Raw genomic sequence first — 25647 nt, forward strand, 5'->3', positions numbered from 1 at the left:
TGCAGAGGGGGTGGCAAGCACACTCCAGGGGGGCTGGGGGACCAGAGCAGGAAGTAGTGCTCGCCAGTGTCAAGGGCTCAAGTAGCTCTCGCTCATCTGGCCCCCCACAAACCTACACCAACAGGCAGAAAGCCACCCAGCCAGGGCAGTGGAGGGCCTTGCTCTAATCCAGGCCGCATACGTGCAGGGGGGTAGCCAAGTGAGCACGGAAAGGAGAGAAGAGATTTGAGAGGTTGGGGGCGGTTTCTAGCTACCTGCTGTCCTGAACACTGGCCACAGCACACCCAGCCCCACTTCTCACTGTCAAGCAGAGGGCCGTTACTCCTTAGCCCTCCTCCTGGGGGCCTTCTCTGTTTGTGGGAGGAAGCTGAAGAGGTGGCATTCCTATTTCCCTGACATACCTGGAAGGAAGGTGTCTGAGCACACCAGGGAGGCTGGGGTGGGGGCTGGGGCCTGGGCAGGGGTTGCCCGACTCTCATCAGAGCACAGAGATGGACTGATACGCCTGTGTGTGGACGGTCACACTGAGCAGAGCCCCTGTCAGAGGGAGGAAGACCGGGCTCTAAGCTTAAAGGAGCCGGAGCCAGCAAGAATGTTAAGCGATGACCGACTCTGGAGGAAAACCAGAAAGCTGTACCAAGAAGAAGCGGCAGTTACAGTGTCCACCTGGCTCACACGTTTACACAGTGAGAATAAGGAGAGCACTGAGCCCAGGCTAAAAAGGAAACTGTGATAACAGCCCTACCGAGACGTGATGGCGCGGCGGGGGTGTGAGGAGCTCACACCTCCCTCTACCGGAACAGGAAGATCTAACGCCTTCCCAGACCCCTCCCTTCACCACAAAGGCCAGGCTGATCTGTGGGGCACCCGTGGTGGGGTGGGGGGGGGGGGTGGACATCTAATCCTAACCCAGTCCCCAGGGTCATTCCTCTCCTTCCTGGTACTTGTCATATTGCTATTTCCTGTTCAATTTGTGTTTTGCACCAACGCCACTTGAGGACGCACATCCACAGGAAGTCTGGGCTGCCTTTGTCAAAGCAAGTTGGCACCTTCCAACCGCGGATTGAGTGGCCCAGTTCCCAGAGGCTCTGTCTAAGCTCCTCATGCCCCAGGGGCCTGGCTGGGGGAGTGGAGTCTGAGGCTAGAGACAGCACTTGCACTTGGGGTCTAACAGCTGGGCCCACTAGTAATGGTGGCAACTCAGGACCCTTGGTCTTGTTTTTCCTCTGGGCCTTAGTTTCCCACAATCTGCTCCCCTGCCCAGTTGGGAGGATAAATGAGGACACGTGAAAGGATCCCGCAATGGGCCTGGCACACAGCAGGTGCCCAGTATGTGCAAAGATGTAAATCATACAAAGAAAAATGAGATGTGGTCCCAGCGCTCATGGAGCTTTTGATAAAATTACAGACATTTTTTTTTTTTTGTAGGGGAGGGTCTATATGTGGATTTACAGAGAAATTCTTCCCTTTAAGTTTTCTGCTTCTACCTTCTAACTTTTCAACCTGGGGGAACAATCTATCTTTTCTGCATTGGTCTCTTTCCACGTAATAGGAATTGGATTCTCTCCCCGTTCCCTCCCAGCAATGCGGTGCCAATTCCAGCCTGGCTTCCGCAAGTTGAGAGCATGAAGTAAGAAGGATGCAGAGGAAAGCATGGCATCTGAGCCCTTCCTGGGGGGTGGGGGGTGGGAGCAAGGGCCCCGCCCACCCCAGGAGACGGTGGGTTTTAGGCAGGGTGAGATTTCAGAGCAATGTCTGAGAAACTCCTTCTCACCCGCCCCGCTGACAGGATCCCTGGGAAGGTCCACAAAAGCCCACGTGCTTTTGTGATCCTCCCGCACCGGGGACCGCAAGCTTTAGCGAAACCTAATTACCTGCCTCATCCCTGAGTTCGCCTGTGTTGTCCTACCCGCACGCTTGGCCCTGAAGCCCTCCTTGCCCACCCACACATTTCCCACCCTGAAGGGTCCCACCTAAAGGCTGTTGGCCCCTGGACCCCTCATCCCTGCTGTGTCCCTAACTGGTAAGGAGCTGTCCCTTCCTCTGGCCCCAGGGTGGCACTTTACACGCAAGGTGGCACATCAGTCGTGCAGAGGTGAAGGGCAAAGGCCTGGGTGTGTGGCCTCAGACTTGCAGCCAGCCCCCTCGTCCACCAATGAGAATGACGACCACGGCGCTCTGTCACCAGGTGTGTCACACGGACACAGAACAGCGCCTGGCACAGAGGAAGTGCGACGGCTCTGCTGGGGACGGGGAGAGGCAAGCTTTCTTGAGAAGAGCAGATAGCACCTGTCTTCAGCTTGGCTGCTGTGCGACCTGTGCTGTGACAGCCACAGCCCATCCTGCCTTCGATGAGCAACTGCATTTAAACACAGATGGAGGGCCAGCCTGTGGGTTGGGGCTCTCTGGGAGTGAGGACAGTGGCGATGGGAGCGGGAGGAGGGAGCGCACTTGGGCGCTTCTTGGGAGCGCAGATCCACTGGTCCACGTCCAGCCCGCTGGATCGGAGCTCGGGGTGGGCCCCGGTGTCTGTTTAACACACTCTGGTGGCAGGTCATCAGTGGGGGGACAAGCCCAGATGGGACCCTGCGTCCCACGCCACACTGGCCTGCACGGGAAGGCACTAGGCACTGGGGAGGAAGGAGAGGAGGACGTCAGAGGCTGGAACAGAGCCCAAGACCACCCAGCGCTGAAGCAGACCCCAAAGGTCATTTCTGTCTTGGAAACTTTCTCTCTTGGCCTTTCCTGTCATTTCAAGACTCCTCCTCCGCTGAAGCACCTCACTGGCTCCCCAGTCCCCACTGAACCCCCGAAGGCAGGCGTTGCAGTGCCTGACCCACCTGGGCCCCCGGCACTCTTGCAGGCATCCCGGCTGGGGCCAGGGGCCCCCCTCTGCACACCTGCTCTCCTCCCCCTTCTTCCTCCCTCCTGTCTGGTTCTGGGTCCCAGCCCAGAGGCAGCCTCTCTGCCCGGAGGGGCCTCTCCGCCCAGAGGGGCCTCTCCAGAAAGGTCTCGCCCTCCTTCACCGGGGAAGCCCCTGTGGTTGGGGGGACGGTCTTCTGTCTTCCTTCTCCCGCTTAGGTCGTGTTGTCTTTCTCCAAGAACTAGCAGCTCGTCTCCGGCGCGGGGCCCCATGGGTCAGCCTTGCTGCTGGCACACAAAGGAGGAGGGCAGGCGGGCAGTGGCTGAGCTCGGGAGAGCTGGGGTACAGGCCAAGCACAAGCCAGGCAGGTGGCTGCAAGGCCTTAGGCCGGTTCCTGGAAGGCGCCTTCTTCTACCTGTAAAGTGAGGGTGGGGGTCTGCCTCTCAGGATGCTGAGATGAAGTACAGGAAGCTCTCAGCAGAACCTGGGAACACGGAGGTGGGGCAGGGGTCAGGGCCAAGTGCCAGGCCAGCCCAGCAAGGCTGCCGAAGCGGGGGCAGGGCAGGGGGTCAGGAGTGGAGAGCAGGGCACCCAGAGGCTGGCTAAGCTTGGGGTGAAGCCGAGGTGGAGCTGGGGAGGAACATTGCCCTAATCTGGGCGTGGCACCGTCCAGCAGGGAGCGACCCACTGAAGGTCACATGGGTAGGAGGTGGGGCCGAGCTGTCAGAGCTGAGCTGCAAGCTGGCTGACCCTGGACTGTGTGCTGCGTGGGTGTCAGGGAGACCTAATCCTTTCCGCATTTTAGCAACGATCAAACTTCCTAGTTACAAAGGCTGCACCGCCCAGGGAGGGAAAAAAGAGAGGCTCGAGGGGTGTGGACACTGTGCACTGCGGGGACATCTCTGGGCAACGGGATTAAAGGGATTTTAACTTCAGAACTAGATTTCTATATTTTCCAAATTGTCTATGATAGCCACGTATTAATTTTGTAATCAGAAAAGGGTGTTACTGTAAATCAAGTTAATGAGACCACAAACCAAAAACCTACGGACCCACCCCCATCAGCTGGCTCTCTCTCTAGATGGGGGAGGGCTAAAAGGAGGAAAAGGAACAGAGCTGGAAGGAGGGCGCCAGGCTGCGGGGCTCCCCGGAGTGCCACGGGCCAGGGCCACCGCGTCTCTTAGCCCGCGGAGTCAAGTGGAAATCGCGACCCGGGTAACCTCCTGCCCAGCCTCATCCTCTCGCCCCTCCCTCACCACTTCCTCCCGATCGCCCCCCCTCCCCCGCGACCACACTGAGGACGCATTATTTTACCCCAAGAGTTTCCCAGTACGGCAACTGCACAACCCCAAATAGTTTGCACCAGACCTTCCTGTCGCATTGCTAGGCGCAGACGGGCGGGACCCGCTAACCCCGTGGTCGCCGCGCGCAGAGGCGCACAGGTTGGGCCCGGGCCGCGCTGTCCCAGAGCCAAGCGGGAGGCACGCGTGCCCGATTCCCAGAAATTCCTCCTGTTTGGGGGATGCTCAGACGACAAACGGCCCCGCAGAGACCCAAACCGATCATTTTTAACCCCAACGCCGGCCTCATTCTCCCAATCCGTAGCCGGTGGACGGAGTCCACTCGACCGCGAGGCTGGGGCAGGTCCCAGCCGCACGCCCTGGAGTCTGGAGCCTCCTTCCCGGAGCCGCTTCCTTAGGGGTCCTCGGGGCGCGCCCGCAGAAGCGCAGAGGGTGGGGACCCCCCTCCACCCCCATCGTCCCGGGGCAGCAGGGCGGGTCAGGAAGGTCCTCACATTGAGGACTTTTCTTTGCCCCTGCCCGGCTCACACGCCCCAAGGCCCGCGCGCCGAACCTCCGCCTGCCGCGGGGCACCCTGCCTGGTGCTGACGCTGACACCCCGACGGCCCGCCCCTGAGCCGCCAGACTGCCGGGTTTGCTTCCCTACCGACTTGCTGCCACTGGAATCTGAGCACCGGCTGCCCGCAGGGGCTTCCTGGTGCTTTACCTGACAGCCCTCAAAGAACCCCTGCGGCAACCCAGTGTAGAGATGGGGTAACTGAGGCTCCTACCTTGCCCAAGTCATCTCCAAGCCTGGCCAGCTCGCTGGGGGCGCGTGAACCGGGCCTCCTCTCCGGGGAGAGGCCCCGGGGGCTCCCGAGACCTAGACTCAGGCCTGGCAGGGGCTGAGGGGAGAGGAGTGTGGCCAGGGAGGGGGCCGATAGGACGCCTTCCTGGGCCTGAGGAGAGCTAAGGAAGGTTTATCCGGGGCCAGGTTCACCGGGCTGGGCGCTGTACGCGGGAGGCTGGTGCAGCCCCAGGACCACCCCAGGAAGGAGGTCCTGACAGTGGGCACATGGAGATGCGTGGGGTCAGGGCATTGGCCCAGGGTTAGTCAGGGCTGGGATGCAGTGGGCCCTGGGGCTCCACGTCCCAGCCCGGTCACTGGCCAGGGCGGCGCCCACGCCGCAAGGAGCCGCGGGCGCTGGGAGGAGCAGCGGGTCAGAACCGGCGGTCTGCAGCCCCGCTGTTCGCAGGTGCCGTGCGCTCTAACGCGCAGCCTGGTGGGGTTTGGGAAACCCGAGAGCAGAGAGCGGGGGCGTCATCCGGAAGTCCTTGCGGAGGGCCCCGAAGGGCCGGGTGGACTGGTACGGGCGGCCGGGTGTTTACCCCGAGGCTCTCCCGGAAGCCATCCTTCCACGACTTCCTGGGACCACCAGACCCGCAAGGAGGTCCGCCCCCTGCGGAGGATGAAAGCGCTCGGGGTCCGGGGAAGGGCCCGCGCTGGCATCCCCAGCACGCCCGCGCCTGCGCCCGCGGCGCCCCAGCTCCTCCAGAGAAACCCACGCGGGCCGCGGGCGCCCTCCCGCGACAGAAGAATTAACTCGCGCCTCCAGCACGGGGGGCGTGGCCTGTCCAGAGACCACCAAGGCCGCGAGGTCCCGCAGGGAGGTGGACGGCACATGGGACAGAGGAGACACGGCTGAGCGCTGGGAAGGACAGAGCGGCTGAGGGAGGGGTCCTCCCCTGGAGGCCAAAGCCAGGGGTAGCCTTTCCAGGGCGATCATGGCCGTGGCCCCTCTGGGGAGGTAAGGGCCTCCAGTGAGGAGGTCAGGGCAGGAGCCCAGGTGGGGCTGGAATTTGGAGGGAGTGATAAAGGGGCTCTTGGGTTGGATGTGACAGGGAGAGGGGACGCTAGCCAAGGTGACGCCTCGGTTTGGGGCTTGGGCGGCTGTGTGAGTGCCCGTGCCATTTCTTCTGAAGGGGACTATACTGCCCGGGTAGTGGGGGCAGGTTGGGATGGGAACCAAGAATTCCACTTTAAGATTCCCTCAATTTCAGGTGGAGACCCAGAGGGAGGTCGGGGCTGTACATGAAAGTGTCAGGGTAGCAGGGTGTGGCCTGGTCACGCAGAGGGATGAAGGGAAAGAGAGGGAACGGGCCGCAGGATTTAAAAAACTCATAACATCGATCTTGCAGCAGTTGGACGTTCCTTTCCTTCTATCGAGAAAGCATGGGCTGTACAGAAAATGCAAAAAGCAAACCCTGAAATGGAGGCCGCCCTGCAGGCCTTTGGCTGCATGCACCCTGGCAGCACGTGTACCCGGCAGTCATTACCTCTGTGTTCTCCTTAGGTCTGGCGGAACCAGAGAATGACTCGTGACACCCCTTCAGGAAGTTGTAGGTGCCACCAGATGAGTGGGGACACGAGTGGGTAGTGGGCTTGGCCTTCTCCATGCTCCAGAAAGCCTCCCCAGAAGTTCCACTAGTCTGGGTCACAGCCAGGAAACAGGTTCTAGCCAAAGGAAGCTGGTCTGGCAGGCGCTGGTCAGACACCCAACCTGGCCCTGGGCAGGCAGTGGTGATAGCAGGGCCACTGACAGAGTCGGGGTGCCGAGTCTGAGAGCTGGCTGCTGGGGTTTCTTCCAGGGACATTTCTCTCTGGCCCCAGCCCAGATCCGTTCTGTGAAGTCGCCCCTATAAATCCTGGCCTGATGCCTCTGAGGTGTTTTAATAAGTATGGGGTTTCCTTTAGGGGTTCCCCAGTCCTCCGATTCTCTTCCTCCCCGCAGGGCGTTTTTGACAGGCACAAGCAAACGCACTCGTGTATTTCAACAAACTTGATCTCCTCCAGCGCTGTAACCATCGTTCGCCAGATCACAGGGAGGCTGCGTGATTCCAGCAATTAGCCACACCTGCCCCGGAAGGCGGGGCGGAGCCAAAGGCGGGACGAGGAGCGCGACCCCGCCCCCACACCGCAGCCCCGGCCCTCTGCGGCCCCGCCATACTCCTCTCTGGCGCTTCGCGGCCGGCGCGGGCAGGGTGGCGGACTCCAGCCGCAGCGGTTCTTGTTTCCACCGGGCCGCCAGAGCGAAGGACCAGCTTCCGGCAGCCTGTGCCGCGTGTGCTCTTCGGCTTCCGGCCGGTTGTGGGTCTCTGCCGCGGACATGGGGAAAGTGAGGGGCCTGCGGTCCCGGGTGCACAAGGCTGCCGTGAGGCCCACGGGGGAGGCCGCGCCCGGCCCCACGCCCCCCGCCCGGGAGGCGGCCTCTCTGCAGGCCTCGGCTCGCGGAGTCGGGGGGAAGGTAAGCTGGGGACACTGCGGGCCGTGGGAGTGGGGAAGGGCTGCGGGTGGGGGAAGGGGGCCGCGGGCCGGGGTCGGGGCTCCACACTTTGCGGCCTCGGGGGTCCCGGGCCGGCTCCAGCCCCGCGTGCTTTGTGGGCGCCCCTCTGTCGCCCCCAGGACCGCCCTGGGACTCGGCGGAGTTTACCGCGCGGCCAGCGGGCCTTCCTGGTCCGCGAAGTGTCGTGGCCTCCGTGGGCCTCGAGGCTCGGCTGCTCAAGTGCGCGACGGCCTGGGAGGCGTTGACTTGCTCCGCGTTTGGAGTTCTGCGAGGGAGGACCAGAAACCTCCCATCCCCACGTGTAGAAATGCTGCGCGAAAATGGCAGAAATTCCTGTGCATCGTAGCTGTGCTCCGAGGAAAGGAAAGGGAATTCCCAGGATTAACGAAAAAAACGAAGAGCAAACTGAAGAGACCCTGTAACCTGTAGCAGTCCCCCCCGTCCCCCTATCTTACCTAGCCCTAAGCAACCACTGATCTTTCTGCCTCTGTTCGGTACATTTCCTATGGATGGAGTCGTGGCCTTTGCGTGTAGGCTGTGGCGTTTGCGTTTGGCTTCTTGCACTTAGCATAGCGTTTTCAGCGCTCATGCAGGTTGTATGATGTATATCAGTGCTTCATTCCTTTTTGTGGTGGAACAGTGTTCCACTGTTTGGTTAGACCATGTTTTGTTTATCCAGGTGCTGACCCGGGAGCTTCCTGGAAGCATTTACTGGTGTTTGTAACCAAGGGGCTAGCACCCGGACAGTGGACAAAATCTTGCTGGTTTGTGGGGACTGTGGCTTTGGATCAGTAATGCTAAAGAGAGCAGCCATGTTTGTTAAGCACTTGCTGTGTGCCAGGCACTTTACTTCTTCATAACAGCCCCAACCCTCATTTTGCTGAAATGAGGAAAAAGCTGAGAGTTTAAATAAATTACCAAGGACATTCAGCTGCTGATGGAGGAGCTGTTTGAACCCAGGATCTGGCATCAGTGCCCTGGTTTTCATAAAAACTTTATTGGGGTAGAATTCATGTCATAAAACTCACCCATTTAAAGTGTACAATTTAATGGGATTTTTTTTTTTTTAGTATATTCACAGATTTGCACAACCATCACTACAGATTTCAGAATATTTTCATCACCCTAAAAGGAAACCCCATACTTATTATCAGTCGTTCTGCTTTCTGTATATATATGCCTCTTCTGGATGTTTCATACAAATGGAGTTATACGATATGTGGCCTTTTGTGTCAGGGTTCTTTCACTGGGCATGCTTTTGCAGTTCATCCTTATAGTACTATTTTTGTAGCATCCCTTTCTTTGTTGTCTTTATTCTTTTCATGGCTGAAAAATATTCCATTGTGTGGGTATACCAGACCATGTCACATTTTATTTATCCATTCATAAGTTGGATAGTTAGGTTGTTTCAAATTTTTGGCTGTCATGATAATACTGCTGTGTACAGAGTTTTCTGTGGATGCATGTAGTGGAATTGCTAGGATGTATGGAACTCTATGTTGAACTTTTTGAGGAATTGCCAGATTACTTTCCACAATGGCTGCACCATCTTAGAGTCCCACCAGCAATAAATGAGGGTTCCAGTTTCTCCACATCCTCACCAACACTTGTTATCGTCTGTCTTTTTGATTATAGCCATCCTGCTGGATGTGAGGTGATATTTCATTGTTTTGATTTGCATTTCCCAAAGGGCTAATGAATAATGTTGAGGATTTTTTTCATGGGCTTGTTGACTGTATATCTTTGGAGAAATGTCTATTCAAGTCCTTTGCCCATTTAAAAATTATGATGATTGTCTTTTTGTTGAATTGTCAGAGTTCTTTATATATTCTAGATAGTAAACCCTTATCAGATATATATGGTTTGCAAATGTTTTTTTCACTTCTGTGGGTTGTCTTTTTACTTTCTTGATATTGTCCTTGGAAGCACAAAGTTTTTAATTTTGATGAGGTCCAGTTTATCTTGTTTTCTCTTGTTGCTTGTGCTTTTGGTGTTGTGAAAAGTCAAGGTTTAGTTGAAAAGCTCAGGGGAGTCTGAGCAGAGTTTGGTCATGGAGAGACTTTTTGTCAGTGGATGTCCTTTGCTGGTTGACATAGGGCTCACGATGTACATCAGTATTTACATCTTAATTCAAGTGAAAGACGGAATCTTCACTACTGTTTAACTCTATTCCCTCTTATCCCCTTGTTGTGCTGTTATTGTTATGTATGCAAGCTGGTATCATTTGCTTTCAGCCTAAAAAACTTTATTAGTATTTCTTATAAGGCAGGTCTACTAGCAAGAGATTCTCTCAGCTTTAGTTTATCTGGGACTGTCTTTATTTTACCTTCATCTTTGAAGGATAGTTTCGCTGGATATAAAATTCTTGGTTGACTATAGTCTTTCACCACTTTTATGTTATCCCACTGCCTTCTGGCCTCCATTGCTTCTCATGAGAAGTCAGCTGTTAATCTTATTGGGGTTCCCTTGTATGTGATGAGTCATTTTTTGCTGCTTTCAAGATTTTCTCTTTGCCTTTAAACGTTTTGACTATGATGTGTCTTGGTGTAGATCTCTATGCTTGTTCTGTTTGGAGTTTGTTTATCCTACTTGAAGTTCATTGAGTTTGGATGTATAGGTTAGGGTTTTCCATCAGCTTTGGCAAGTGTTCAGACATAATTTCTTCGAATACTTTTTCTGCCCTGTTCTGTCTCTCTTCTTCTGGTGCTTCTGTTACATGTACATAGGTTGGCACGCTGAATGGTGCTCTGAGGCTGTATTTGTTCTTCTGCAAGGCTGTTGTGTAAGGTTATTTCTATTCATTTTTTTCTGTGAAGCTCTGTTCTTTCTCCGTCTTTTCTTCATACGGTACAATTTCTGTTGGTCTTTCTTCATATTCACTGATTGTTTTCCTCTCCCAGCTTAGATTTACTTTTGAATCTCTGTAGTGAAATTCTTCGTTTTGATTAATGTACTTTTTTACTCCAGAATTTTATTTACTTATATATATATTATTAAAAAGTATATTATAAAAACATATATATTTTGTTATGGTATGCAGTAGGAGTTGAGAATCATTTTTTCCCCATATAAATATCATTTTGTTTCCACATAATTTATTGGCGTTCTCCATTAAATTATCTTGGAACTTTTGTCAAAAATCAATTGACCATATATGTGTGGGTCTATTTATGGACTGTAATATGTTCTGTTGATCTGTTTGTATGTCCTTATGCCAATGCCACACTGAATTGATTGCTGTAATTTTATTTATTTTTTTCTGTTTTTAAAAAATTGAGGTATAGTTGATGTACAATGTTATATAAGTTACAGGTGTACAACATAGTGATTCACAATTTTTACAGGTTATATTCCATTTATAGTTACTATAAAACATTGGCTATATTTCCTGTGTTGTGCAGTATATCCTTGTAGCATATTTAAGACTTCTGTTTTTGAATGCTTTCTGTCTCTTTACTGATGTTCTCTGTTTGATGAGATGTTGTCGTCATACTTTGCTGTAGTTCTTTAGACAGGGTCTCTTTTAGTCCTGAGCATACTTACAGTGGCCGCTCTGAGGTTGTTGCCAAGTCCAACACGGGGGTCCCTCAGAAGTAGCTTCTGTTGCCTAGGTCTTGCTCCCCAGTTTCTGTGCACAGGCCCCGCTCTGTTGTTGAAAACCGGATGTCTTAGGCAGCGCGTGGTGGCGCTGCGGGGGCTTGGTGCTGTGTACCTGGTAGTTACTTGCTCACTGGCCTGGCTCCGGGCTGCCGTGTGACTCAGGGTCCGCTCTCTGCCAGTGCGCGGCCTCCCATCTCCCTGCTCCTGTTTCTTCTTGTCTTTATCTTTCAGCCTGGCAGCCTGGGTCAGCACAAGCCTCTTACTGGTCCGACTGTGCTTAAGCCCCGGTGGCCACAGAGATCTCTGCCCTTTACCACTGGATACGTGTGTGTGGCTGGGAGGCTGCTCTCATAGTTCAGGGAGCTAACGTTTTGACCCGCCTTCACAGGGACTAGTGGCTTTGCCATTCTGTCTGGCCACTCCTGAGCCAGTGCAGCCTTCAGCTCACACCACCTCCAGCCTGCCATGGCGCCGCTTCCTGGAAGCTGCCCCTGGGCCAGGGCGGCTTGCTGCCCGGCCAGCGTCTGCTCAGAGGTTGTGCCTAAGCCCCCGTGTTATTGACGCCCCTTCCAAGGCCGCTGTCCTGGAGCTTGGACCCGAATGAGCTGGCCAGGCCTGGGAGACGGGGTCTGGGTTAGCACAGTGTGATGGGCAGGGTGACCTGGAGGATTTTGAAATCTTGATGTGGGATGAATGGGGCTGGGAAACAGTGAGACTGCTGAGATGGAACAGTGGCTGTGAAACGGGAGGGACAGTAGGAAGGTGGGAGGTTTGGGGGGAAACCTGGTTCCTCTCACAAGGGCTCCTGAGTGTTGAGGGTGTAATTCATAATCATTACTGATCCTGCATCTGGTTTCAAAAGGTCCCGCAACCAGGATCCAGGCCTGGGTGGTGAACTGAGGCTGCAGAAAGGATGTGCCTTGAGAGCTCTGGGGTCTGAGCTGGGGTGGCCTCGGGCTCCTCTCCAGCTCCCGCTCTGGAAAAGCCGGGGTCCGTCCCTTGCCGAGGGGTCTCTGAAGCCACTCTGAAGCAGGTCTTAGGTCTCCTCTGTTTCCATTTCAGGAGTGGGCCTTCATGAATGCCAGTGTGTTTGCCGGGACCACGATAGACCCCAGCGCCTTGGTGCAGAAGCTGGACGTGGACGCGAGGAGCAGCGCCTCCGTCAGGAGAGGTGGGAGCGGGCAGGACGGACCTCAGGGGTGGGCGCCAGGCCCGCTTCCACGTGCTCGCGGGCACGGGTCAGAGCAGGCTGCAGGTGTGCCTGTGCACTTCGAAGAGATTTGTTTTATTAGTGGAAAATTTTAAGGATGTACTAAGCCGAAGATGGTATAAGACAGTCCACGTGCCCATCCTCTGTTTTCAGCACACACAGTACTGGGTTATTTTGAAGCAAACAGCATTTCCCTCAAGAATTCTTTAGTAAGTATTTTTAAGAGCTCTTAGAGAAAAAGACATAAACACGCCTACAAGGCCATTATCACACCTGAACAGATCAGTGGTAATTCCTTATTTCAGATTAACGAAGTAAAAGAATCTCCCATCTTCGTGCTTGCCTCAGTCAGAACCAGGTGGGAACAAGGGTGCGTTGCAGCCCCCGCTCCCCTTTTCCTTCACGTGCTTATCACGTGGGGGAGGTCTCTTTTCCTCCTGCACCTCCCCCACTTGGGGCTTTGTGGTGTTCCTAGCTCCAGCGTCCCGTCTGGGCTGCTCCTGGAGGAGAGGAGCGGCTCTCCTGCCCTGGGTGGCCACACCGCCACCACTTCCTGGAGAGAAGCTTCATGCCGCATACGTGAGCTGCACATTTACAGATGAGCCATTGAGAATAGAAGCGTCTGTAGCCCTGTGGGGAGCACCCTGGCCTCCGGGGCAGGGTTTCTAGGGTTTCCATCTACAGTTTATAAACAGCTGTTGCGGTTGTAAGCTGTAGTTATCTCACACGTACGGCTTACATCAGGCATCTCCCATGAGGTCATGTTGTTTGCATCACTGCTTTGGATTTTTTTTTTTATTTCACTGGGGAGATTATCGGAATCTCCTTGCCATTCCTTGTATGTTGAAGCTGTAGGGAGGGAAGCCTTCTCCCCTCTGCCCTCCTAGGTTCTTGGCTAGGACCCTGCAAGTTAGACTAACAAAGAGAGATTAACAAGAGAAAAACAAACTACTACTGTGTGCAGGTCACATCACATGGGAGGAACCTCAGTGATGAGTAACTCCAAGTGGTGGTGAGAACTTGGGCCTCTGTAGCATCTTAGCGAAGAGCAGTGATGCTGTGGGCTTCCGAGGGCAAACTTCGGGGGGGTGGTGAATACATAGAGGAAGGTTCACGCAGGTCCACGTGGTGCCGGCTCTGGTGTCCTCATGGCCATGAGAATTCCTCGGAAGAGGGGATGCATGGTGGTCCTCATTTCAGAATTTTCTGTTTTTAGTCAGGTAGGGAAGTTCTGGATGGCTTCTTCCTGCACCTGCTGATTCTGTTTGCCTCCAGCCCAAAGTAATGCTGACATCCAAAGTGGTGTGTGTGTGGGAGCCATATTCCCGGCCCTCAGGCTCTCCTGCTGTTTCTTGGGATGATTCCGCAGAGCACATTGCCGCTCTGGCTGCGTGACCTGCCTGAGTGCTTTCCATTGGCGGGTGCCGCAGGGACTTGCCTTCGTTTGGGTGGGCAGGTGTGCATGGGGGGGCCGGAGCCATGGCCTCTCAGGTCCCTTTGGTGACCCACGTGATCAAACAACTTTCTGTGTGTTCATTGGTCCTCTTACGGTTTGTGTACCGGGCAGTTTTGATGGCTTTTCTGGCCAGCACCAGCATCCCTGAGGTCCCATCCCAGACCTGCGGAACCTTGTTTTCACACCCCCTCCAGGGGTCTCCGATGCTGCCAGGTTCAGGACACTGGCCCAGGGCCTAGTGGGTCCTGCCTCGCGGCTGCGGGAGCATACAAGCCCCCATCTCCTCTCGGTCCTGAGCTGTGATGGGCTGTCGTCCAGATCTCCTGATCAGCCCTTGCGGTCCTGATCTGTGGGACTGTCTCAGTGTGCGGCAGGCAGACCTCAGTTACCCCGAGCCTTCGTACTAAATCTGAGGGGTTTTACAAAATTCCAGGCCCTCCCACAGCATTGGCTGCCCGGAGAGCATGGCCAACCAGAAAGAGCAGATGTCACTTCCCATCAGAGGGGACACTTAAAATCTGGGTGGTGTGGAGGGGGGACAGGGAGAGGAGGAAGGAAGGGTTTATTTCCTTTTCTGAGGTGGTCTATGGGCTGTGGCCAGGAGAGAGAGCAGCTCGGGAAAAGGCTCATCAAAGCCCGCAGAAAGCAGTCTCTCTCCAGCCAGAAAGGTGTTTTGTTTTGTTTTTATTAAGGATGTCAGAGTGTCATAATATACAGAAAATTAAAGAAAATTTACAGGAGGAGAGGGCCCGGGCTCTGGGCCACAGAGCGCTGGCTGCTGTGAGCTCTGCAGCCTTGCGGCTGGTGGAGTCCCCGGGGACTGGAGGAAGTGGGTGGGCCATGGTGGTTGTGGGGCGTGTGCTCCGGAGCTGCAGCTGGGGGCTTGGGCGGGGCACTTGGCTCTCTGGCCCCTGGCTGCTCACCTGTAACGGGGTGATACTGGTCCTTGCGTCCTCAGTGCCGCCTGCTTTGGGGTTCAGATGAATCAGTAAACGTGGAAAGTGGGGAACGGCACCTGGGCCTGGCTTCCGTAAGTACCCGGTGGTGCTGGAGGAGTAATCGGCCACGTGTCCCGTTGAGCGAGGCCCTCTGCTGGCTGAGGTGCCCTGGTTCCCGGTGGCAGGTGTCTTTCACCACACCCACGCCTCCCTCTCCAGCTGCTCTTGCGTTTTGGGGTTCCTCAGACCTGCCTCCTGATTGGCCAGTGCCCTGGATCTCTTGGGCTATGGGCCTTGTGGCTCCCCCGGGTTTGAGCTGGGACCGGTGGCCCGGGGCAGAGGCAGGTCATGTGGAAAGTGGCATCCGGTGACTCAGCTCTGCTCAGTGACCTGCTGGGCCGTGACGGTGAGGGCGCCTGTCTGCCTGGATGAGCACGTCCTTGCCCTGGGCTGAGGCGCAAATAGCACTGCTCCCCGCATCCCTGGCCACTGTGCCTGTGTGGTCCATGTGGTCCCCGAGGAGCCTGGTTGTGGGTCCCCCCCGCTCCCCGCCCCGGCGTGGACGCATGTCTGCTGGACTCCCCTCCCAGTGCAGACCGGCGCTCACACCCTCCCCTGCGGCCTGGACGCGGTGGGGCCTGGTTGACCCCGGGGGTGGGGGGTGGGGGGCGGGGGGGTGGGGCTTGCTGTTGGCATCTCTTTAGCTTCCTCCGGGAGCCTTTGGGACCAGGTCTGCCCCCCGGTTTTCCTTCTGATTCCAGGCAGGGGCTCTGAGTTTCCTGAGGGGGGACCACTGGGCTCTGCAGTGATGGGCCTCCCCGCCCCCCACCAGCAGCAGAACTCAGCTTCGCCCTGAGGGTCGGGCCCGCGGCCCACGGATCTACACCTGCAAGGGAGCAGCCTCAGCTCCTCCGCATCTGGACTGGAGGGCGGGTGGAGGGTGGGGTGGCCCCCGGGCTCCCGCATCCTGCCCCGCACAGAGCACCGCCCTCCAGTTCTGTGTTCTCTGTGCTGTGGTGCTGCGGGAAACAAGCCCACTCCGTACTCAGGTAAAGCACCTGCGCTGTTGCCAGTCTTTCGCCTGTACCCTGGGCTGGGCAGTCCTGGCCCCTGGACTCAAACGGGGACGTGAGTGGGTGGAGGACGGGCTTGGTTAGGGACACGGGAGCAGAAGGACAGGAGGGAGGACGTGGCGGTGGCAGCGCGTCTGTGGGGGCTCTGGGTGGAAGAGGTTGGGGAGGTGACCGTGGTGAGTGGACAAGCAGGCCTCGAGGCCCCAGTGGAGGGACTTGGCCTTGGGGTCATCCGCCTTCGTGTCCTGTGGGCTGTGCTGCTGAGACGCCCCCTTCCCCCACCCAGGCAGAGAGCTCTGCCCTGACCTTCCCTTTCCCTGCGGCCTGAGCTTCCTCCTGTTGGCCAACCGCTGCGGTTTCCTCCGGAACTCGGTTTCCTCCGAGGCAGGTGCTCAGCAGAGGGCAGCAGAGCTGCGTCCCTGCGTCTCCAGGCTGAGCCCAGACCTGGAGCGGGTCCTGCCTGGAGGAGGAGAGGAGGCTTGGGAGGGCTGACCTTGGGGTGCAGGCGGACCGAGCGCTTCCCAGAGGCTGTCTTTACGGACTTCTGATGCAGCTCCCCATTGAGGGACTTGCCCGGCCTTCCAGGTCAGGGCTGTGACCCCAGGGCTGTGACAGAATAATCCACTTAGAGCTTTACTAAGCTTTACTCATGTCCATCCGGGCCGAGTGTAACAGGAACAGGAAGGGTCAAGGCCTAGAGGGAGCTGCTGCTCCGGTGGGCAGCAGCATTTGCGGGTCTCGGAGCTGGAGGATGCCTTCCTGGTCTTGGCCGTGGTGCGTGGTGTCCGCCGTCCTCTGTGGCCGCAGGCTCTGAGCACCCCGCGTGGTGCCCGGGCGCTTGCCTCCTGGCCGTGGGGGGAGGCCCTGGGAGGAGTGCCCACTGTCTCCGGGGCCACCTTGACTAGCGGGGCCTGAGCTCTGTGTGCTCGACCAGAGGATGGAAGGCATGGGCTCCTGCTCTGGGCCTGCTGGCAGCTGGGGGACGGGAAGGGCCCCACTGCTGGGCTCTTCTCACCTTGCTCTGCCTGCGTTGAGCCCGTTCTTTTGGACAGACGGAAGCAGGGAAGGGCACGGAGGAGCCTGCCTGCTGGGTTTGGAGAGCGAAGGGTTGGGGCCCTCGGGCCGCTCCTCCTGCTTGCAGGACGGGGTGTTCCCCAGCGCCTTCTTCCCAGCTCTGGACGGGCTCTCGGCTGGTGGGAAGTGCAGGGGATTTGGCCGCAGCGTGGCTTTGTGAGGAGGCGTGTGTGGATGGGCCCAAGGTGCCGAGGAGCTGGGTGCACAGGGACCCCAGTGTCCCGCAGCATGCCCTGCACCCCAGTTATTGTGCTGTTTTGTTGCAGGGCCCAGCAGGAAGGGCAGGTCAGAGTCGCGGGGGTAGAGGTGGACGGTCACTCGGCTTATGGCACACAGCACAGGACACAGGTAGTCAGAGCGGAGAGGTGCCGGACCACTGCCGGAGTCTTCGGGCAGGAGGCGGCATCTTAGCCGGCAGCAGGTCCCCGCGGCTGAGCAGGAGGGCCTCGGGCAGCGTCTCTGGAACAGCTCTCGGCAGCGTGGAGTCCGTTCCAGTCTCTGGGCTCAGGGGTCTCTTCAAGGAACAGCGTTTGTCCCAGGAAGGGGGTCTGGGCTTTATCAGTTGTTTCTTCTGTTTCAGTGATGTACGTGCCCCATCAAACTTCTCATCTAAGGTAATGCTCTCGGTTCATCACTAAGACACCCGCGGTCCTGCAGCGGACGTTTCAGAACAGCTGACGCGGAGGTTCACATTGGCCACTGTGGCTCCATTTTGAACCATCTAACGTGTCTTCACAGCTCACATGTGCGTCACGCGGGATGAGTAGGAATTATAACACAAAAGAAATCACATCATAACACTCGCCCTCCGCCCGCTGCCCCACTTGCCTGTGCTGGGCTGAGCAGTGAGAGCCCCATGCCCGTCCCACCAGTGCCAGTGCAGGGGTGGCTGAATTCTTTTTTTTTTTTTGGGATGCGTGGGCCCCTCACCGCCGCGGCCCCTCCCGCTGCGGAGCACAGGCCCTGGACGCGCAGGCTCAGCGGCCATGGCCCACGGGGGCAGCCGCTCCGCGGCACGTGGGATCCTCCCGGACCGGGGCACGCACCCGCGTCCCCCGCATCGGCAGGCGGGCTCCCGACCACTGCGCCCCCAGGAAGTCTGGGGTGGCTGAATTCTTGCGTGGGGGGAGGCCAGGCGGCCTTAGGAGGTGTCTTTGTGGGCAAAAGCGAAGTCCACGAAGTATGGTGAACGTTTGCTAAGTGCCCATGCCCGCCGGGATATTGGGCTCAGGGTGGGCGATGGGAGTGGCCCAGAAGCCCCCTGTGTCCCCTGCCAGTGGCTGGAGCATCCCTACGGACAAGGGGTCTCCCTGCCCAGCTCCAGGACCTCTCTTGGTGCTTCCCTCTCGGAGCCTCTGCCTGGGCCTCTGCTCCCGGTGTTACCTTCCCCCCTCTGTGGCACCCCAGTGGCCCGGCTATAGAGTGGGGTGTGGTCCTCCTCCCACTGACAGGTGGGACCTTGGGCCCTCAGTCCCGCAGAGTAGCTGCCTGGCCCACCCTGGTGGTCCCCCTTCATTCTTCTGAGGGCAGACACGAGTGAACACTGGCCCGCCTGAGTCTACCCTGGGCACTGGCCAGCGACAGCATGATAGGTGGGGCCTGTACCCTGCCGTGGCTCACACTGACCCTCGGAGCTGTGACACGATAGGTGTGTTGTGTACCCCTGCCCCAGCTGTGCCGTGCTGTGCTGTGCTGCTGGCGTCCGGGTCATGGGTGCAGGAGGCCTCAGGTGGGCCAAGGCCCCAGATCTTGGTCTGGGCCAGGGTCCAGACCCTGGGAGCGCTTGCGTGCGACGCTGGCAGGGCAGGCGCTCTACTGGCCTGTGCTCCGCGATAGCTCTGGGCTCCTGTCTGAGCTCCTGGCTCCACGGCAGCTGAGCCAGTGCCTGGGTGGATGCCGAGTCGTCCACACTGAATGGCCACGGGGCCCCTCCTTGCAGCGCAGCGCGCCGCTGGCGGAAACTTGGAAGTTAGGGACCAGCCTCCTGCTAAAATTACTTTTGTAAAAAACAACATTTCATAGTTGAAAAGGCAGGATGTGCACGTTGTAGAAAAGAGAGAAGCGACATTACAAGTGAAAGCTGTTCCGGTGTCCCCACATGAACTGTGTGTCTGTGACCCATCCCGGTGCGCAGATGCTCCCTGACCTGGGGGGGGCTGATGCCACCTGGGAAGGGGCCGCAGGCTGCTCTTTGTCTAGACGGGCCCCCTCATGTGGGCAGCTCAGTGAAGCTGGGGCCCCGCTGGGGGGACGTTGGCCTGCTGTTAGCCCTGGTTGTCTCCCACGAGGTGCATGGAGTACCTCTGTCCTGTGCTCCACACACTGGCCAGGAGGCCCTCCTGGCCACTAGGAGGGACAGGGCCCCCCCCCCCCCGAGCCGCCTGCGTGGGGGTGGCGATTTCTGGAGCTGTGTTCTCAGGTCGGTGAGGCCAGGCCTGGTCACCGGCAGGTGCTCCTCCCCCGTCACCAGGTGGGGTGGCCTGAGCACCTGCTCTGTCCTCTCCACTCCTGCCATTCCAGAACCTTCCTCTGAGGGGGGACACTGTGGTCTTTGGCCTGTCCCGGGCTGAGTCCGAGGGGGCTTGGTGCTGGGATGGAGAGAAGTGATACGCAGGCTTCAGGAGGGAGCGGACGGGACAGGCTCGAGGTGGTGCCGCTGCCTCCTTGGTGCTGGCCAGCGTCCCCCTGAGTGTCCCCCGTCCAGCCTGGATGGCCCGTTCTCACGGGGTGTGTCTGTAATCGAGCGGGACCCACTGGGGCCTTGGGGGCGTGGGCAGACCTCTCTCGCACATTCTCTACCGTAGCTCCTTTCTGAAGTGCCCAGGTAATAGTACCTTGAGCATATTTCCTGAGTTTTTCAGGTGCTAGAAACCACCACTACGTGGAAGAAGTTAACTGCTTGATGACCCTGAACACGAAGCCCCCAGACCTTCTGGTGCCATGTGTTAACCAGCCTGTCACCTCACCATCAACCAGTCAGAGAGCTGTGCACGAGCTGCTCACGTACCTGCCCCCCGCCTCTGTCACGGGGCCTTTCAGAATGCTTTGCTGAAGCCTTTCAGGCAGTTTGGGGTGTTCTGAGCACAAGCCACCCGTCTCCTTGCTTGGCCCTGCACAGCGCTTCTCTGCTCCAGCTCTGACGTCGCAGTTGTTTGGCCTCACTGTGCGTCGGGTACTGCCCTTGGCGCTTGGCAGCATGTCCGCAGGCGGGCCCCTTTCACAGGGCTGGCTCACACACCTGGGGGACTTACGTGTGCCTGCTGTCCCAGAGTCCGGACGATGGGCGCTGGCCCATCTAGGGTTGGCTTGAAGTACCAGGGTCGGGTGGATGCGGTCAGGGACACTCAAGGGTTCTTCACAGGGCCCTCTCTCCTGTGAGTTCGAAAACTTCCGTTAAAGCCGCGATGGAGCCAGGCCCTCTTCCTTTGGCTGGACATACATGTCCTCCTACAGCCCTGGAGATGTCCAGAGACAGGATAGAGCACCGCCCCGGGCAGCCGTGCTGCCCTCACTCAGCCCTGACCGCAGCCCTGGGGACGTGGTGGCCCTGCCCAGATACCGCCTTCTTCTTAAGGGTGGTCCACCTGGCCCCTCACTGTCCCATTGAAGGGCTTTGCCAGCCCTTGGGGGTTGGGCTTGTTGGGCTTTTGGAGCCTCCAGATGCCCTCGGGGTCCCTGGTGGGATGCTGAGGTGAGCAGACCTGAGTCGCCCTGGCCCCGCAGTGCCCGTTCCCGCTTGTTCCCTCCCATGCCCCTGGGGGCAGCGTCTGTTGGCCGCCCTGGGCCGGAGGCTCCCCGGTTCTCGGGCTTGCAGCCTCCGCGAGACTGAAGCTTCCCCAGTCCCCTGGGCCTCACAGGGTCAGCGTGCCGGGTCCCATTTCCTGGGCTGCTGGGCAGGGGTCCTGGGTGGCGCGGGGAGGGTCCCGACCCGCGTGCCAGCCTGCCGCTCGTTCAGATGCCACATGCGCTTACGGTTCTGTCAGTCTCTGCGGGTCGTAGACTCTTCTTTCTTTTGAAATTATTTCAGAATCAGGAGCAAGGCAGAGAAGACTTCTCCCTGGATCTCTGAGGGCGGGTGCGAGGCTCCCGTGTGAGGCGCCTCTGCTGCCTCCTGCCGCTGCTGCCCTTGCTAAGGCTCCTGCCCCAGACATGCCGCCCTCACCCCACTGGTGGTTGGGCCCCGCGCCGGCCCGGGGACATCCCCTCCCTCACCCACAGTCCCACGGCCGCTGACGCCTGCAGGGCGCCTGCCATGCAGCCCCTCCCTCCCGTCACCCTCCTGCACACCCGCCCGCATCCCGAGCAGCCCGCCGACCTAGCACAGGGTGACTGACGGCCCTGCGCCTCCCCTTCCTGCTGGGCTGAGAGGTCGGGGTGAGTGGGGAGGAAAGCAGGCCAGCTCCAGGCACGGCCGCAGCGTGGTCACGGGTTACGGGCGTTTACAGGGGATCCTGAACTGACAAGTCCAGCTGACCAGGAGCGCCGCCCTGACGGAGCTCGTCTCTGCGCTGTTTCTCCTTAGACGCCGTGGGTGTGTTGCACCAGCTCGGGAATCTGCGGGACAGTCAGATCCCGTACAGAATGCGCCCCGGGTGGAACGTGGCCTGGGCTTAAGCCGCGTTACCTCTGGGGAAACCAGCTAAGGCCCAGCGAGCGGGGCAGCCTGGAGTCACTCTGCCTGGTGTGCTGCGGCCCTGCCTGGGGGGCCTGGTGTCCCACAGCCAGGGCCAGGTGCGATGGCCGGGCACCCTGAATAGCTACACCTGTGTGCACACCTTGGGCTCCTGGCTTTGTCCTGCTCACCCTGTGTTCTCTGTCCGCAGGTGCCAAGGCCAAGGCTGTTTTGCCCAAGAAGGAGAAGCTGAAGCTGAGGCGCGAGAGGTGGCTGCAGAGTAAGCTCCCCCTGTCCCTGGCGGGGCCCTGTCCCTGGCGGGGCCTTACCCCTGGTGGGGCCCTGTCCCTGGTGGGGACTTGTCCCGGGCTGGCTCGGAGCCCGCTTTGGGTGGTCTGGGGCCCTGGAGGATGTGACAAGTAGGCGGCCCTGCGGGGGGAGGGGCTGGCCCTGTCACCTGTGCAGGTGTCCGCAAGGCCTTGCCTCAACCCCGACCTCCCTCCTCCACCCCGGGAACGTCGCAGGAAGCTGCTTCTCCCGTGGAAAGCATTGCAAAGGGAGTGCGTGCGGGTCGGGTGTTTTATGATACCTACGAAATTTCCCACTTTCTGGTTCTGCGTGTGTCCCTCCAGGCCCTCTTCCGGGCGTGTGACAGTACAGGGTCCCCAGCAGAGGCGGCTCTTCACCCACCTGGTGGGGTCGGGGACCCCGGGCCTCCGCTCTGCGGGGGTTGGTGACTCCCTCCTTTCCGAGCACCTGTCTGTGGGGTGGATTTCTTCTTATTAATTTTGCTTGGGAAAGATACTTATATTTCTTGATGCTGATTTTTTCTGAAGATTTTCTTGTGAAGATTGTTTTGAAATTTTTTTCTTACAGTTGTCTTTTTAGTGTTTTGCTGACTTTTAAAATGGTTTTTTCTTTATGTTCTCACACAGTTAGAACATGATCTGCATTTTTTTTTTTTTTTGCGGTACGCGGGCCTCTACTGCTGTGGCCCCTCGCGTTGCGGAGCACAGGCTCCGGACGCGCAGGCTCAGCGGCCATGGCTCACGGGCCCAGCTGCTCCGCGGCACGTGGGATCTTCCCGGACCAGGACATGAACCCGTGTCCCTTGCGTCGGCAGGTGGACTCTCAACCACTGCGCCACCAGGGAAGCCCTCTGCATTATTTTTTCCTTGAAGGTTTTAAAGAAACTGTATGCTTTTAATTTTTTTAGAGAAATTTATCAATTTATTCCACAATTGTTAATTTTAGGTTTTCTTTCACATTTTGGATGTTTCTTAAGGAAATGATTCATTCATCCATCTTCTTTTTCACAGTCCCTAGCATGGAGTTGTGCAAAATATTCTTTGTAAAATGAATTTGGAAAAGTTAATAGGCTGGGAGCACTGGGGCCCTGAACGTTCCTGGGCTACATTTTTTTTTTTTTTTTTTGCTGTACGCAGGCCTCTCACTGTTGTGGCCTCTCCCTTTGCGGAGCACAGGCTCCGGACACGCAGGCTCAGCGGCCATGGCTCACGGGCCCAGCCGCTCCGCGGCACGTGGGATCTTCCCGGACCAGGACACGAACCCATGTCCTCTGTATTGGCAGGTGGACTCTCAACCACTGTGCCACCAGGGAAACCCATGGGCTACAAATTTTTGAAGACGTTTAAGTTTTCTTCCATGACGGTTGGTCTTTTTCTAACTACTTGAGTTAATCTTGGTCACTCATTTTCCTATAAAAACATCTGATCTAATCAGATTTCAACATTTATTAGCAGAGTTGTTGGCTTCTCATTATTTAATATCCTGTTTATCATTCTTTATTTGTATCCCCTTCTCTAATTTCTGGTTAATTTTGTCTCTTCCATGCCAAGAGTTCTTGTATTTAGTTGTCACTTCTACTCTTCTGTTTTCCAAATTGTTAGTTTCTATTTTTTTAGTGCCCCATTCTTGGTTTCTTTAGGTTTGTTTTAGTGACGTATTTATTTTTGTATGTTCTGTTTAGGAATGAAAGGCTGTATGTCAGCCTCTGAATATAGCTTTAGCTACATCTCCGAAGTTGATTTTCCTTAGTATTTCATTACGAAAAGTTTTGTACGGAAAAGTAGGAAGAATTTTACAGTGGGCGTCCTCATGCCCACCATCCACGTTTTACAATGAGCACCTCACTTCTTTGTCACATGTCTGTACATCTGTCTATCCAAACACCAACCCATGTTTTAGCTACGTGTTCCAGAGTAAATTACGGACCTCAGCACACTTTCTCCCAAATAATTCCACTGGAGTTCAATATTTGCTTATGGTTCTTTTCAGTTTTTATTTTGAGGTAAAATTTACATGCAGTGAAATGCAAATCTTAAGTGTGCTGTTCAGTGATTTATGACAAATGCCTACACCTGTACAACCAGAATCCCTTTCAAGGTGCAGACCATCACCATCACCCAGAAATGCCCCGTGCCCCTTCCCAGTCCCGACTCCCCCCGAGGTAGCCACCATCTGGTCTTTTTCAGGTCAGAGTTTAGGTTTTACTGCTCTAGACATCGTATAAAAGGAGTCATGTAGGATGTGCTCTTCTTGTGTCTGGGTTCTTCTGCTCAGCTTGGCACTGGGCTCGTCCGTGCTTCGTGTAGCCGTAGTCTGCACCCTGCTGTTGCTGAGAAGTGTTTCTGTATGTGGACGTACCGTTTGGTGTCCACTTTCCTATGGATGGACACCTGGTCTGTTTTCTCTTTTTAGCTGCTGTGAATAAGGCTGCTATGCACATTCTCTACAAGTCTTTTTGTGGACATATGTTTTCATTTCTCTTGGGTAAATACTTGGAATGGAACGCTGGGTCATAGGGCAGGTGTATGTTTAGTTTTATAAGCAGCTGCCAGACGTTTCCCTACTGTGGTTGCACGTTTACGCCCCCCCAGCAACGTGGGAGAGTCGTGGTTGCTCCACGGCTGTGCCGGCACGTCTGTCCCTGCAGTCCTAGCTGCTGAGCGCGAGGTGCCCGTTGTCATGGTGAACGGGCATTTTCACGTGCTGCTGCCCATTGGGGCGCCCTCTGAGGCCCAGGGTCTGTTTCATGAGGCTCTTGCTGGGGTCTTTATTGTTGAGCTCAAGGAGTTCCTCCGTCCTGGAGACCAGTCTTGTCAGGTGTGTTTTGCAAATAATTTTCTCCCAGACTGGGACTTGCCTATTTAATTTCTTAACAGTTTTTTTTTTTTTTATGAACAGAAGTTTAATTTTGAGGAGGCTGATTTGTCTTTTCTCCTTAGGGGGCCAGGGTGCGTCTTGTTTAAGAAAATGGCCCAGTCCCAAGTCAGGCGGATAAATCCTACTCTTCTAAAAACTTTGCGGTTTTGGCTTTTTCGTTTAGGTTTGTAATCCATCTTGAATTAATGTTTGTCTGTGGTGTGAAGTCCTGGTTCAGGTTCTTCTTCTTTTTTTTTTTTTTTTCCAGTTCCAGCACAATTTGTTGTAAAGACTTTTCTTTCCTCATCAGTTTCGCGTCTTTGTGAAAAGTCAAATAGCCTCTCAGTACCAGGCTGTCTCAATTGTGCAGCTGTGAAGCAGGTCTTGGCGTCAGATAAGGGAAGTCCTGTGTCCCAGGTCCTCTGTTTCAAGACTGCTTTGGGTGGTCCAAGTTCATAGCATTTCCATATGAATTTTATCACAGGCTTGTCAATGTCTTGAACGTCACCACCACCAACACAACCTATGACAGCAATGACAGGGATTGCTCTGAGTCTATAGGTCAGTTCAGGAGAATGGCCATTTTAACAGCATTGGGTCTTCATCCATGAACGTGGTATCTCCCCTTTTATTTACGTTTTCCTTAGTTTCTGTCGTCAGTGTTTGTGGTTCTCAGAACAGAGGTCTTAGGTTTGTGGGGTTTTTGGATAAGCTTATTGCTGTTTTACAGTTTTTGAGGCTGTTATAAATGAAATTCACAAAAGCTTCATTTTCCGGTTTTCTGCTATTTATTATATTATTAATTACTTACGAATGATTATTAATCTTGTATCCTCTGGCCTTGCTAAAATTGTGTTGGTTCTGGTAGTTATCCTGGAGATTCCTTAGAATTTTCTGCGTAAATGCTCATGCTACTAAAATAGAGACAGTTTTACCACTTTCTTTTCAAACTCTGTTTTATGTCGTCTTCTCATCCTACTGCAGTGGCCGGAACCTTTGCAGTGTTGCTAGAGGGGTGAGAATTGGTCCCAG

The 25647-nt window shown here is 56.2% G+C and overlaps 1 protein-coding gene across 4 annotated transcripts in view; it reads left to right on the top strand.

Annotated features, from left to right (window-relative positions):
• Positions 1 to 4937: 4937 nt before the first annotated feature.
• Positions 4938 to 25647, top strand: part of FAM207A (family with sequence similarity 207 member A) — a 30693-nt gene continuing 9983 nt past the window's right edge. The window contains exons 1-4 of one of the 4 annotated variants that reach the window (XM_032630986.1): positions 4938 to 5951; positions 6343 to 7448; positions 12150 to 12258; positions 21662 to 21730. In XM_032630986.1, coding sequence (XP_032486877.1) covers positions 7311 to 7448; positions 12150 to 12258; positions 21662 to 21730 — 316 coding nt within the window. In that variant the 5' untranslated portion in view covers positions 4938 to 5951; positions 6343 to 7310. Of the gene's footprint in view, positions 7449 to 12149; positions 12259 to 21661; positions 21731 to 25647 lie in introns of all 4 variants that reach the window. The other 3 variants (XM_032630985.1, XM_032630983.1, XM_032630987.1) reach the window with 3 other exon arrangements.

Source organism: Phocoena sinus, chromosome 4 (genome assembly GCF_008692025.1).
Source record: "Phocoena sinus isolate mPhoSin1 chromosome 4, mPhoSin1.pri, whole genome shotgun sequence".
NCBI classification, from domain to species: Eukaryota; Metazoa; Chordata; class Mammalia; order Artiodactyla; family Phocoenidae; genus Phocoena; species Phocoena sinus.